A 12,415-nucleotide genomic window follows, 5' to 3' on the forward strand; every position below is an offset into this window, starting at 1 on the left:
GAATATATCACCCATCTCAGATTCTCCAAACCACCTCCTGCATTTTAAGCACAATTAAAAGTTACAGTAAATTGTTTTTCCAGGTGCAGTTAACATAACTAAATTAAAGTTTAACATTTTTCTTTTGCTTATTTCATAGAATCATAGAATCTCAGGGTTGGAAGGGACCTCCGGAAGTCATCTAGTCCAACCCCCTGCTCTAAGCAGAACCAATCCCCAACTAAATCATCTGAATTATTTGATACAGTAGGTCTGATTCCTCTTCTCCCATTTCTTTCAACAGTGAAATGTCTTTTGCAGAGTTCAAATTACTGGAATTCTCTGGGAAAGAATTATTGCATCACCTATTTGCATAATGCAGTAGACAAAAAATTAACCCCAAACCATACAAAGTAAAAAGGAATGCTCTGGTGTTAAAAGGCGACAAGCCATCTAAACTGAATCAGGCTTTCAGGCAGGAGTCCCATCTTCATACTTATCTTCTAAGTAGCTACCACACTGCTGCTGCTACATAAGCATGAAGTGCTATACCCCAGAAGAGATACTATATTCACATTTAGGACATTTTTAAATTTTATTTGCAACTATTGCAATTACAAAGAATATATCAATGTAAATTTGCATTGAAAATGACAACCCTTTTTAATAAGCAAAGTCACAAATTAGTGAGCAGCTATTTTGGCATTTGGGTGGCTTCCATAGGGTGGAAATTTCCCTGTAGGACAAACTTACATTTGTCACACAATATGTATTATGGTATTGCAGCCTTGTAGCTTTTCAGCACTTAGTAATGGACATACATCTCTCTTTACATGATTGACATTTGTAATCACATTTATACAGCGTACCTTTACTGGTTATATTGGGGTGGGAAACCTATAAGCACTTTGCTTGAGCTGTGCCGAAATACCTGCTACCTTAGCAGCCACGTAGGGTGCCCCACCCCTTAAGTAATCATTTGCTTGGAAAATAAAGTGTGTTCCCATGTTACTGACCCTGTTTAGTCCTGTGACAAGGATAAAAAAGAAAGGGATGCACAAAATTACAAATGCAAAGAGTCATCAAATTTTGTCCAGTTTATTGTTAGGAATTCAAAACTGATACAAAACATGCCTCCTTTGCACACTATTTTTCCCTTAAAAGTTTTCTGACAGTGTCAGGTAGATAAGAATTAAGAATGTATTTCAACTTTCAGAGTGAACCTTTTACAAAAGGTATTACATATAAGCTACCAACTTTGTGTAACGTATGGTTCCACACTCATTTTTAGACAGATAGTTTATCAAAAGAATCAGATCCTGCACTGATCTGCTGAAGTATAGGCTTAAAAATGTTTTAAGCCATTAATAACATTTTATGACCTTGTCAAGAAGTGTTTGTAATCTGCATGATAATTCTGGGCAATGAAGAAAAGGCAGTAGAGTCCCAAAAGGCAGCCCCCAAGCCTACATGGAATGTGCCCAGAGGTATGATGCCAACTTGTGATGACCAACATAAGAAAAACAGAAGATTTAAAGCTATGATTTAAGCTGTATCACTGCAAAATATCAAATGAATATCACAGAATTTACCAAGCTTGAAACTTGAGCAGATGTCGTTTCAAACAACAGAGACTTGAGATGTAAATCATACCTAAACGTGTTCCAAAATAAATTCAAGAAAAATTGATTTAAAGATTGCTCCTAGCTAAGAGTACCTTTTATTTTATTGGACCCTAAATTGATCAGACAATACATAGCCCACGCTTTTGGACATTTATAATAAAAAAGATTTTATTTTCAATTGAAATAAATTCACCATCCTGCACTTAATGGCTGTAACAAGCCATAAGCATCTTCCACGTTGTACCAATCATAACACATTTGTTTGACCTTCACTGAGAAGTTATATAATGCACTCAACACTTGGTAAAGAGAGAAACTAAACTCAGCCTTCTCAATGCTTTTGCACGGTGTTTCTTGTTTATTGTACAGTTCCACAGTCAGACCAAAAGTTTGCAGTGTGTGCAAATTTTGTAGTTAATTAATAGTACTGTTTAATCATCATCTTCTTCCTCCTCCTCTTCTTCCTCAAAGCTATCTTCAAAGCCCTCGCTGTCTTCCTGGTCCTCATCACCCTCTATTGCTGTATCCCATTGTGGGTGATTTTCTGGCACTGGTTTAGCTTCATGAACTTCCAGCTGCACAGAGCGGTTGGGCAGAGAGAGAGAACAAAAAAGGTAATTGAATGAAACAACAAATATCAGAAAAGCATGAAAAATGATCTGCTTCTTATACCACATAAAATTGTAAACAAGTTTGTCTTGAGGAGTCAGTGTGTTAGAATTTCTCATTGACTGTGTGTCTACATTTTGAAAAAGAATACTCTTTACTATCTGATTTATGGGGCAAACCCCCAATGACAAAAGCACACCTGTATATTTAAATACATATACAAACTTATCTGAGACTGGGTGACTTAATAAAACGAAATTGCTGTTTTTGACCACATGCCTGGCATTTCCTGAAAAAAACTGACTGATTCATTATGGTTTTTTTATGTGAAAGAGTCTATATTAGCATTCTATATCAGGCAAAAAGAAAAGGAGTACTTGTGGCACCTTAGAGACTAACCAATTTATTTGAGCATGAGCTTTCGTGAGCTACAGCTCACTTCATCAGATGTGCTTTTCTTTTTTTTCTTTTTCATCAGTACTCCTTTTCTTTTTGCGAATACAGACTAACACGGCTGTTCCTCTGAAATATATCAGGCAAGTAATTTACAGTTAAGGATTGTTCAGATTTGAAATCTTAAATCTTAGAACTGTTGAATCTAAAGCTGAAAAACTGTGCTTTCATGCTGCCTCACTTCTGCCTAGCTATGTGCACATTAACATCTGTTCTAAGTGATTTTCAGCAAGAAATCTACTAGGGTTAAAATATCACCTTCAATGGTTTAACCTGGTCCAAACCCATAAACGAATCCGATCTTAAATAAACCATGTACTGGTAGTTTCCAGGTTTGCCTGGTGCAGGAAATTTCAGTTCTACCTAGAAAACACAAATAATTCCAAATGTTTTTTATTCTGAGCAGACCTTCAAAGGACGTGTGTGAACAACGTATAATTGACTTCTACAGTTTAACATACAGTACATATCACAAAATAATAGTGATTGCTTTTTAGTTACTGAAGGGTACTACTTTGTCCATAAGCCACAGCATAGTAAAATACATGCATGAGATACATGCTAATAGCCACAAATGGGTACCAAAGAGAGGGGATATCTAAACACAATAGCTAGAGCAAAGGATTAATTTTATCACTACATCACATTTCTACTATATGTAGTCCTGGAAAAATGACCCTAATTTTTTTTTTTTTAAGTTTCATAAAAAAAGTTTTGTACTTTTGAAGGTAAAAAAGGATAGTAAAATTAGAGATTAATAGCTAGTCTGTGGAAAGTATTTCATGTACCTTATCACCACTTCTATATCATACTGAAGTTTAATTAGCAATATAGTTAAGTAAAAATGCAGCACTTATTTCTTGTATGCAGAGTGAAAGGATTAAACATTCAAATAGGATATTAATAGGGAGGAATTAATGCAATTTTAAGTGATGAAAGAAATTTTACAATTCTACTTTTAAGAACTTAAAAGCCACTGTCAATAATTGCGACATGACAAGTAAATATTTCTGTGGCAGTGGGAATTTGCTCAGAAGTCCAAGAAAAACAGAAAAGGTAAAGTGCTAAGAGTAAACACAGAGGGAGCTGAACTGCATATAACTGCTTAATAATTTGGATGATTTTTACGCTTATTGCCCATACTGCCAAAGGCAAAACTAGGTAAACAAACTTGAAAAATTTCATCTGCGTAGAAATAGAACGTTTTATTTCCAATAATAAAATAGAATCTAGTTGAAAGAACAAAGTTCTGTGAAATCTGTAGGATGAACTGATGTAAGCAATAAAAAAAGCAAAATACATCATTTTCAGAAATACTTTATAATGACTTAAATCATTATTAAATTAACCCATGTAGTATAACAAAGTAACAGAACATTTACATGCTGTTTTCTGACCTCAGAAATCAGGTCAGCCCTAACACAGTAAACCTCCCACCTTGCTGACTGATATCAAAAACCACCCATATGAAATTAAGTAGTATATCTTACACTGATTCTTTTCATGTAACAGTTTTATTTTATAACACTATAGCCTATAACAAGAAGAATGTTCCAACTGTTAATTTCTCTACAGAAATATAACATTAATAATATTACACTGTGGAATATCAACATCCAAAACCAGATTACTGAGATTACTAATTCACCAAATCTCTGTTTTACAGAGAAGTTAACAATATTAGCTGTCCTACATTTAAACAGTTTTATTTAAAAGCTATCTATGCACATGAATCCTGCTGGCCATCAGCTTTTCATGCCAGAATCAATCACAGTTCCTCCTTGTCAACCTCACCATTTTCAACCTCAATTCTGGAAAGAGAAGAAGCCAGAATAAAACTGCTCAAAGTTATTCCCCTCCACGAAGTTCTTCAGTAATATAAGATCCTGGCCTATCAGTCAGATGAAGACAAACTATATCTAGTCTATCTCTACCTAAGAAAAACAGATTATGGAAACACAGCATTACAGTTCAGAATATGCTATGTAATTATACTATTGTTTTCTGTAAACCACTTCAATGTATTTTAGAAATATTTAAAATTAAGTGTTTGATACTCAAATCTACAAATACTTTACCTCTTCTCTATCTTTGAGCGTACACACATGATATGGCATAGATACTAATGTCTGATCCTTCCGATCGGCTATATACAGCCACCACCATTCTTGTTTTTCCTGTTAAAAAAAATAATAATATGAAAGACTAGAAAGTAGAGGTAACATTTTAAAAGGCCTGGTATACCATAATAATTTATTACAGTGCAGATATATAATATAAGAATAAACTACGTTGTAAGAGTTAAAAACTTACAGTACCTACTGCACATTGAAGAGGAAGAGGTTACTTATGCCTGGTCTACACTTAAAAATTACACTGACCTAGTTACATCGCTCAGAACTATTAAAAATTTCAGACCCCGAGTACCACAGTCAGGTTGACTTAACCTCTAGGGTAGATAAGAATTCTTCTGTCAACCTAGCCACCGCCACTTGGAGAGGTGGACTAACTACATCGATGGAAAAACCCCTTCCATTGAGGCAGGAAGCAGCTACTCTTTGGTGCTACAGAGGCACAGCTGTGACGCTGTAGTGTAAACATGGAGCATACGCAGCCCACTCAAGAGGCACTATACTGGAAAAAACAGAGGGTAAGATGTATAGTCTTTGTTTAGGTTATAAAACAAAATGGTTGGGAGAAACTAGAATGCCAGTTTCTGTAAGCAACTTCTCTCCTCATTCAACTCATCTTGGTGGTCTGGTAAACAGTCGCAATACAATATCAACAAATTGAAATATCTCTCTCTAGAGGGAGACAGACATATTGTTGCCTTATGGTTAATTAATGTGTTATATGAAAGTTGTTTCAATGCTAATAAATGGTTGCTGGAGTGTTTCTACAGCTTTGAAGGAACTTTTCTGGTGGTCCATGCTGAAGGGCAGGGCTTAGAACCTCTAGCAACACTGGACCACCTTCAAATTCCAAAGGTGGGAGATATTTTTTATTAAAAGATGTATAGAATGTGAAATGATGTCTGGACTTCACTGAAATACACTTTCAAACTCAACTAGTATTTTAACTACATTTTTTGCTTGCAAATATTTCAGAAGCCTTTCAGAAGGATTGTACACTAATCAATGAATTAAATTGAAATTTAAGTTACAAAATAACAGTACATTACAAGTTCGTTTACTTTTTAAAGTGACTAATTATAAGACTAGTAAATCACAGAAATCCCACTAAAATACACACATGGGACATATAGCAGGATCTATTTTTTACTACCACCAATAGAAATCTTGGATTCCTATCACACTAGTGAACACTAAGGCTGATTAGCACAAAATCTATTTTGCATTGATCAGCTCAAGGTGAGGAGAACGTGAAATTAACTTGACATATTAATTTTCCATTTTTACGGGATATCAATCAATGGGAAAGCACCTGCATCTCCATTCGGTAGTAGCACAGCTTTGTGTGTTTAATGGGCCAGTCACTGAAGACAGGACATGCAGGAACTTATCCATAAACTGATTTTTAAAGGTTTAGATTTTTTTAAACTTACAGCAACATACTACATTTTTTATTAAGTTTCCTATGTGCATGTTATCACATGTGGATATTGAGCACAGATTGATTTTTCATTTTAATAATTAAAATTCAGTATCAGATTACTATTTTTAAATAATTTTCAATAGTGAAGAAGGATCCTATGCAGAGGAAATTTGCATTTAAGTGTATGAGAGTCAGTGGCAGCTATTCAGCAATGGATAACTAAAGCGTGAGCCAAGTACACACTATGAATTATGAGAAACATAGCAGAGATGGGCAAAATTTTTCAGTTAAAATTATTCATTGACAAATGCAGATTTGGGGTCAATCAAAATATTTTGAGAATGTATGTCAATTCTGATTAACTGTTTTCAGTCGAGAAAAAAATCAGGAAATGTCAAAATGGTTCATTTTGACATTTATTAAATGAAATGTTTTGATTTTTCACGCTAGATTAATAAGGGCCTTCAGCACCATTCACAAAACCCAGGAGAAGGGGGTGAACTGAATAGCCCCGTGGCTAGAGAGCTCTTCTGGGATGTGGAACTCCCAGGTTCAAATCCCCACTCTATTTGATGCAGAACAAGGACTTGAACTTGGATCTCTCACCTGCCAGGAGAGTACCCTAACCATTGAGCTATGGGGTATTCTAGGATGTCTCATTCTCAATAACTCCTGTTGAAGCTGTCCTACCTTGTAGGAAATACTTTATATACAATGGGCCAGCGAGAGAGAGAATGACTCTATAGGCTTAGGGCACTCACCTGTGAGCAGCGAGAGTTGCATTCCAATCTCTGCTCCAATGAATATTTTAGGTATTACATTGTAATACTGTGTTCAAATATTTATGGAGGTGGCCAATTACCATCCTGACCATTTACATGTTGTACCTCTTTCCCTTACATTCTAACATACAGTTAAGCAATAGATATAGTTGTTAGGGCATGGATCATGCCTCAAAGTTGGTGTTAAAAACAATTTTCGACAGTAACGGTAACAGGAAAACAAAAAATCAGGATTCAGAGTAACAGCCGTGTTAGTCTGTATTTGCAAAAAGAAAAGGAGTACTTGTGGCACCTTAGAGACTAACCAATTTATTTGAGCATAAGCTTTCGTGAGCTACAGCTCACTTCATCGGATGCATACGTGAGCTGTAGCTCACGAAAGCTTATGCTCAAATAAATTGGTTAGTCTCTAAGGTGCCACAAGTACTCCTTTTCTTTTTGTGAAAAAATCAGGAGACATTGGTAGTTATAACTTTCACAGAGGTCAACAGATACAACTTGTAATTAAACGTGCAATCCTAATTTGGTATGGTTTGTCACAGAGGGATAATCTTGCAAGAGAGGTGCCACCTTCCCATTCTTTCTAAACCGATTAGTGGTTGGATTCAACAGTGTATGCCTATTTGAACCTGGCAGGCTACTATGCCGTGGGCAAAATGCCTTTTAACAGATGGGTACAAGTGCAGGCATGCCAGGGAACCAGTATGTTCATGGAGCTGGAATATCGGGGCATAATTCTACCTAAAAATGTCAAAGCCACAATCTGTGCAGTTTCTGGATCTATGACTGAGGGAACAGAAGAGATTTATTTATTTAGGAATATGTATCAAGTGAAGATACAGCCCTGGCAAACAAAATTAATTAGCTGCCCAAGAAGTTTGTTAAAGCAGAGTTAAGTTTGCTCAGTGCTGACTCATGGCCTTTTAGAATGTTGCGTTCAATCACGCTCAAACCTCTGAAAACCAGGAAATATAGAATTAAAATATATGCCACTCCCACAATGTAACCTTAACTCTTCCCCTTGAGCTGGCAATAACAACTAGGAATTGTTCAGTAAAGGTAGTGCATAAGTAGCACATGAAGAACTAGGAGGTGTCATTGTTTGCACTAAGCTTCAGATTTGATTTGCAGCATTTATCTGCACCCACTCCAGCTGCATTCACTGTGTCAGATGTAGCTGCACTGAATGGTGGAGGGATTAGTGGGAGTTGGAAGACTTGTAACTGTGATATGAGGAGAGGCATAGCTGCTGACTTCCAGATTTCCTGGGGGTACTCGACCCCCTGCTCTGTCCGCTCCCCGGAGGATGCCCCATATATAAATGGTGCCTCCCCATGGGGGAGTGGGGAGGAGGAGGCGGCACAAGCAAAAGGGCAGGTCACATGTATGTCCCCCCGTGCCCAGTGCCACCAGTCTCCCTGCCCCATGTTACCTGCAGAGTGGGAGGCGCTTTGTCCTCCCACTGCGCCTGCCCTCCCAGCACATTCTGCTGCTCTCCCTGCTCCCCAGGAGCCCAGGCGGGGAGCAGAAGGGAGACCCTTTTAACGCTGGCCCCTCCCGGGCGCGGCTTTGCAGCCCTGCCCAGCAGCTGCTTGAGAGAGTCTGGCTGGGGAGGAGGTTTCTTTCGCTCCCTGCTTGGCTCAGCTACTGGGGACTCCAGCACCCGAGCCCAAGCAGGCAGCAGGAGGCACCTCCCCAGCCATGGTCTCTCAGGCAACGGCCACGCAGGGCTGCAGAGCAGCGTCTCAGTGGCTGGAAGCAGCTGGTTCCACCCCTTCCACTCCCTGCATCTGGGCCATGCGTTGCCCAGGCCTGCCCCCGTTCCTCTCCCAGCATGCCACCAAACAGCTGATGGCGGCACTGCGGGGGACAGGGATGAGCTGATCGGTGGGGCCTGGTGCTGGGAGGAAGGGGGGAGAAGGGGAGGGGCCTGCTGGTGGCTGCTCAGCACCCACTATTTTTCCCCCGCCGAGGTGTATGTGTACCTCGAGGGATCAAGTATGCCAATGTTCTGTTCTATAGGTGCATCAGTAGCAGTGCACCAGGATCTTCTCCTCATGGGGATTTTCAGCAGTCCAGTGGCATACATGACTGCGATCTCCTGTGAACAGTGAGTGGGGTAAGTGAAAGCAATGTCTCAGAAGGAATACTCCTGGCAATGGTGAATGGGTGGTAACATTTAGCAACTTTGGGGTGATCTGTGCAGGCTCATGGTTTGAGTTTAGACAGCTTCTGTTCACTACACCTTGCTCTAACCCAGGTTTTGTTTTGTGCTCAGTATCCAGTGCATTCTGTATCCACAGTATTTGTAGCAATTGTAAGAGTAGGGTACTACTATGTGCTATGAATGTGTTGGGGCATCACCTGAAGAGGGCAGAGTTAAGGTTGTGTTATGGAGGTAGTGTGTATCGTTACTCTTCATTTGCTGGTTTTCAGAGATTTGAACATAGGTAACTTGATGTTCTGAAACGGCATTAGGCATCACTGGGCAACCTTAAGTCTGAATTAAACTTTTTGGGTAGTTAATTTCCTATTTTTATTTAAAATAACTTCTCAGGTTTACAGCTCAGTTTTCCCCATTCCACTGCTGCTGGCTCCTTGGAAATGATTATACAGGAAACAGAAGACACTGTCTGCATATTAGTGACTTCAATGCCCATGAATCATCTCACCTCCCTGCCTATCCAGACAGCCCAGTCCTCCCTCCCCAGCAATGGCGGAGTGGGCATTGACAGGGGCCCCAAAGGTTGAGGAGCTGGGCAGAAGAACAAGAAACAGTGCAGCCACTGACATGGAGTTAGTGGGGGGGTATATTTTAAAGAGGGGACAGTAATGGTGTGGACGTATGGGTGTGGGAGGCAGAACTGAAGTCCCCCTATATCCTACACTACACAACTCTGACCATGTTCCTTTCCTCCCTACGCTATCATGCACTGCTCTGACCTCCATTTTCCCCCTAGAAGCAGAAATACTGAGGGGGAAAGGTGACCCTGATGTTCCTTTCCCACTGATGGAGGCAGCAAGAGGATCAAGGGGAGTTCTGGGTTCCTTCCACTGATCAGGATGCAGTAGAGGGAAGGGGAGCCACTGATGGAAGAGGAATTGTTGGGTGATGTGGGGGGAGGGGTGTATCTGTAGGGGAGTATGGTAGGAGTGGAAGAAGGTGCAGATGGCTCCATTTCTTTCCCCTCCATGTATGTCACAGGAGGAGAAGGTGCTATAAAGAAAAGTATAATGAACTGTGTTAGACAAATGTATATTAAACGTTAGAGAAGTAGATATATATTTAATAGTGTTATAAGAAAGCGTAAAAGGGAATTTTTCTGCTTTCTGTATGTGACTTCTTGACACAGCTTTCAAAGGTTGGAAAAAAAATCAAAAAGTTGGTTTGTGTCTTATCTACAGCAGATTCTTGATGTGTGGATAACAGGATGAAGTGAACCATACAACGTGTAATTTACTAGCAAGACAGAGTAGGGAGGATAAACACTGAGTGGGCAGAAGTAACCAGCAACTCCAAGGCCATAAAAATCAAATAAGTAACAAGATAAATGTCATAAGAAATAATGAATACATAGAAACAATGCTTAAAAAAATAGATATGAGGTATCAATTGGAGTTTTAGCAGAAGTAAAAAGGTATTAAAATTGGTTTTAAATGAAATATTTATAATTGAGATAGTTTTAATAATTTGTACCTGTGCAATGTTATGAGACAATGTATAAAGGGTGTGTGTTTAATAAATGGGGGTGGAGCAACACAGGACTTATACCAGACTGGATCAGCATAGATCTGATGATGACAGAAAGCCTACCTATGCCCCAGGACTGATCTTTATGTTATCCTGATCAAACTGCTTTATGCTTAATTAATTGTCCTAAATTTTTCTTATTAAAGCTTTAAAATCAGCTAAGCTTAGTAACTGGCGTGGAGAGTGCTTTTAACCCAACAATACCCAATTTTCCCTGATGGTTCTGCTGTGTCCGCACTTTCGAGCTCCTTAAGACCAAACGTTCCCTTTGATAATGATCCCTTATTTGTTAAGGAATCATAGAAAGTTACATTTTTGGAAACCCAGTTCTTTGTTCAAACTCCACTCACTGAAACTGGGTTTTCAAAATTAGTGTTTGGATGATCCCTTACACTAAAGGTTTTGCCTAGGGGTGTGCTGAGCCCTCAGTAGCTGTGCCAGAGCACAGCCCTAGGTGGCAGAGGGGCAGACCCCTTATACTGCACCATCTCAACCCCCTACTGTGGCCTGCACTGCTCTGATACCTCCCTTCACTGCTCCAACCCCCCCCCCCCCGCCCCCATATTCCCTAGCTCTTCACCAAATCAGTTGAGAATCTGAAAATGGGAGCTGTGTTACAGTTAACCCCTTGACCAGATGACTCAGTGACTTGCTTCCTTTCATCACATTCAGTCCCATTATTCAGGAAACAGGCAAGGAGCAGGAGTCATGATTACACTGCTGTAACTTCTTACTAGATTCTTTCATCTTCCCTCTAATTAATGCTGATTGCTTTCACAATACTTCTAAAGTAAAAACCAGACTCCCTGTGGATTTTAGAGCACTTGAAAATATTGGCTCTTAAACCACTAATACTACCCTATATTCCCATAATGTACACTAGATTTCTAGATAATGAGAGACATCATAGGGATTTTAGACTATTTAGGATAGCCACTTACTGTTTGAAAGATGACTATCAACCTTAACTATAGCAGAACTGCTGCTCTGCTATACCACTCTATAGAGAGAATGGGGAATGACAGAAGGGTTATAAGAAGTCACCATCCAAGAAGAGCTCTCTGCAGCAGATCTTGACAGATATGGTTTTGTGACCAAATTATATGCAATAGCTTAGCTGGAGGAGAACAAAAGTTGAATGCAGAAGTTTTATATCATTTCTGCTCAACAGGGACTTGGGAGTTCACACATCGAAGTTTGAGAATCCAGTGAAAAATTCAGTTTTCAAAAAAGCTATACTGGAAGTAACTTTTTTTTTAATATATTAAAAATATATATTCTATATAATACATATATATAGAAAGACAAAGTCTCAAGCAAACCAGCAATTTTGCTCTGTATAAATTAGCAATTTTAAAAATTAGAATTTTAACTTTAAAACAATATATAAATTCTAAACTATTAAGTTGTATACTTTGGTTGCATTAATTCCCATTTGTCACAGCTCTAATAAAGTTCACTGTTGCTGACCTCGGGAAAGTAAAGACTGTAAACAGGATGTGTTATCTTTGATTTGGTTTCCAGAAGGGCCCGCTCCTTTCGCTGTATACTTTGCTGTAGTTCTTGCCACTCCTGTTGAAGACAACAAGGATTTAAAGAGTTACTTTAGTCATCTCTTCTCCTATTAAAAATGAAATCCCAGCACATCAAGAACAGCACAC

The 12,415-nt window shown here is 39.0% G+C and overlaps 1 protein-coding gene across 1 annotated transcript in view; it reads right to left on the bottom strand.

The window, feature by feature from the left end:
• Positions 1 to 1,061: 1,061 nt before the first annotated feature.
• Positions 1,062 to 12,415, bottom strand: part of SEC63 (SEC63 protein translocation regulator) — a 102,496-nt gene continuing 91,142 nt past the window's right edge. Inside the window, exons 18-21 of the mRNA XM_048844865.2 lie at positions 12,225 to 12,326; positions 4,745 to 4,843; positions 2,925 to 3,029; positions 1,062 to 2,179 (exon numbers count right to left, since the gene is read on the bottom strand). Of these exons, the coding sequence (XP_048700822.1) occupies positions 2,036 to 2,179; positions 2,925 to 3,029; positions 4,745 to 4,843; positions 12,225 to 12,326 (450 nt within the window). The 3' untranslated portion in view covers positions 1,062 to 2,035. The remainder of the gene's footprint in view (positions 2,180 to 2,924; positions 3,030 to 4,744; positions 4,844 to 12,224; positions 12,327 to 12,415) is intronic.

This window comes from Caretta caretta, chromosome 3 (genome assembly GCF_965140235.1).
Source record: "Caretta caretta isolate rCarCar2 chromosome 3, rCarCar1.hap1, whole genome shotgun sequence".
Classification (NCBI taxonomy): Eukaryota; Metazoa; Chordata; order Testudines; family Cheloniidae; genus Caretta; species Caretta caretta.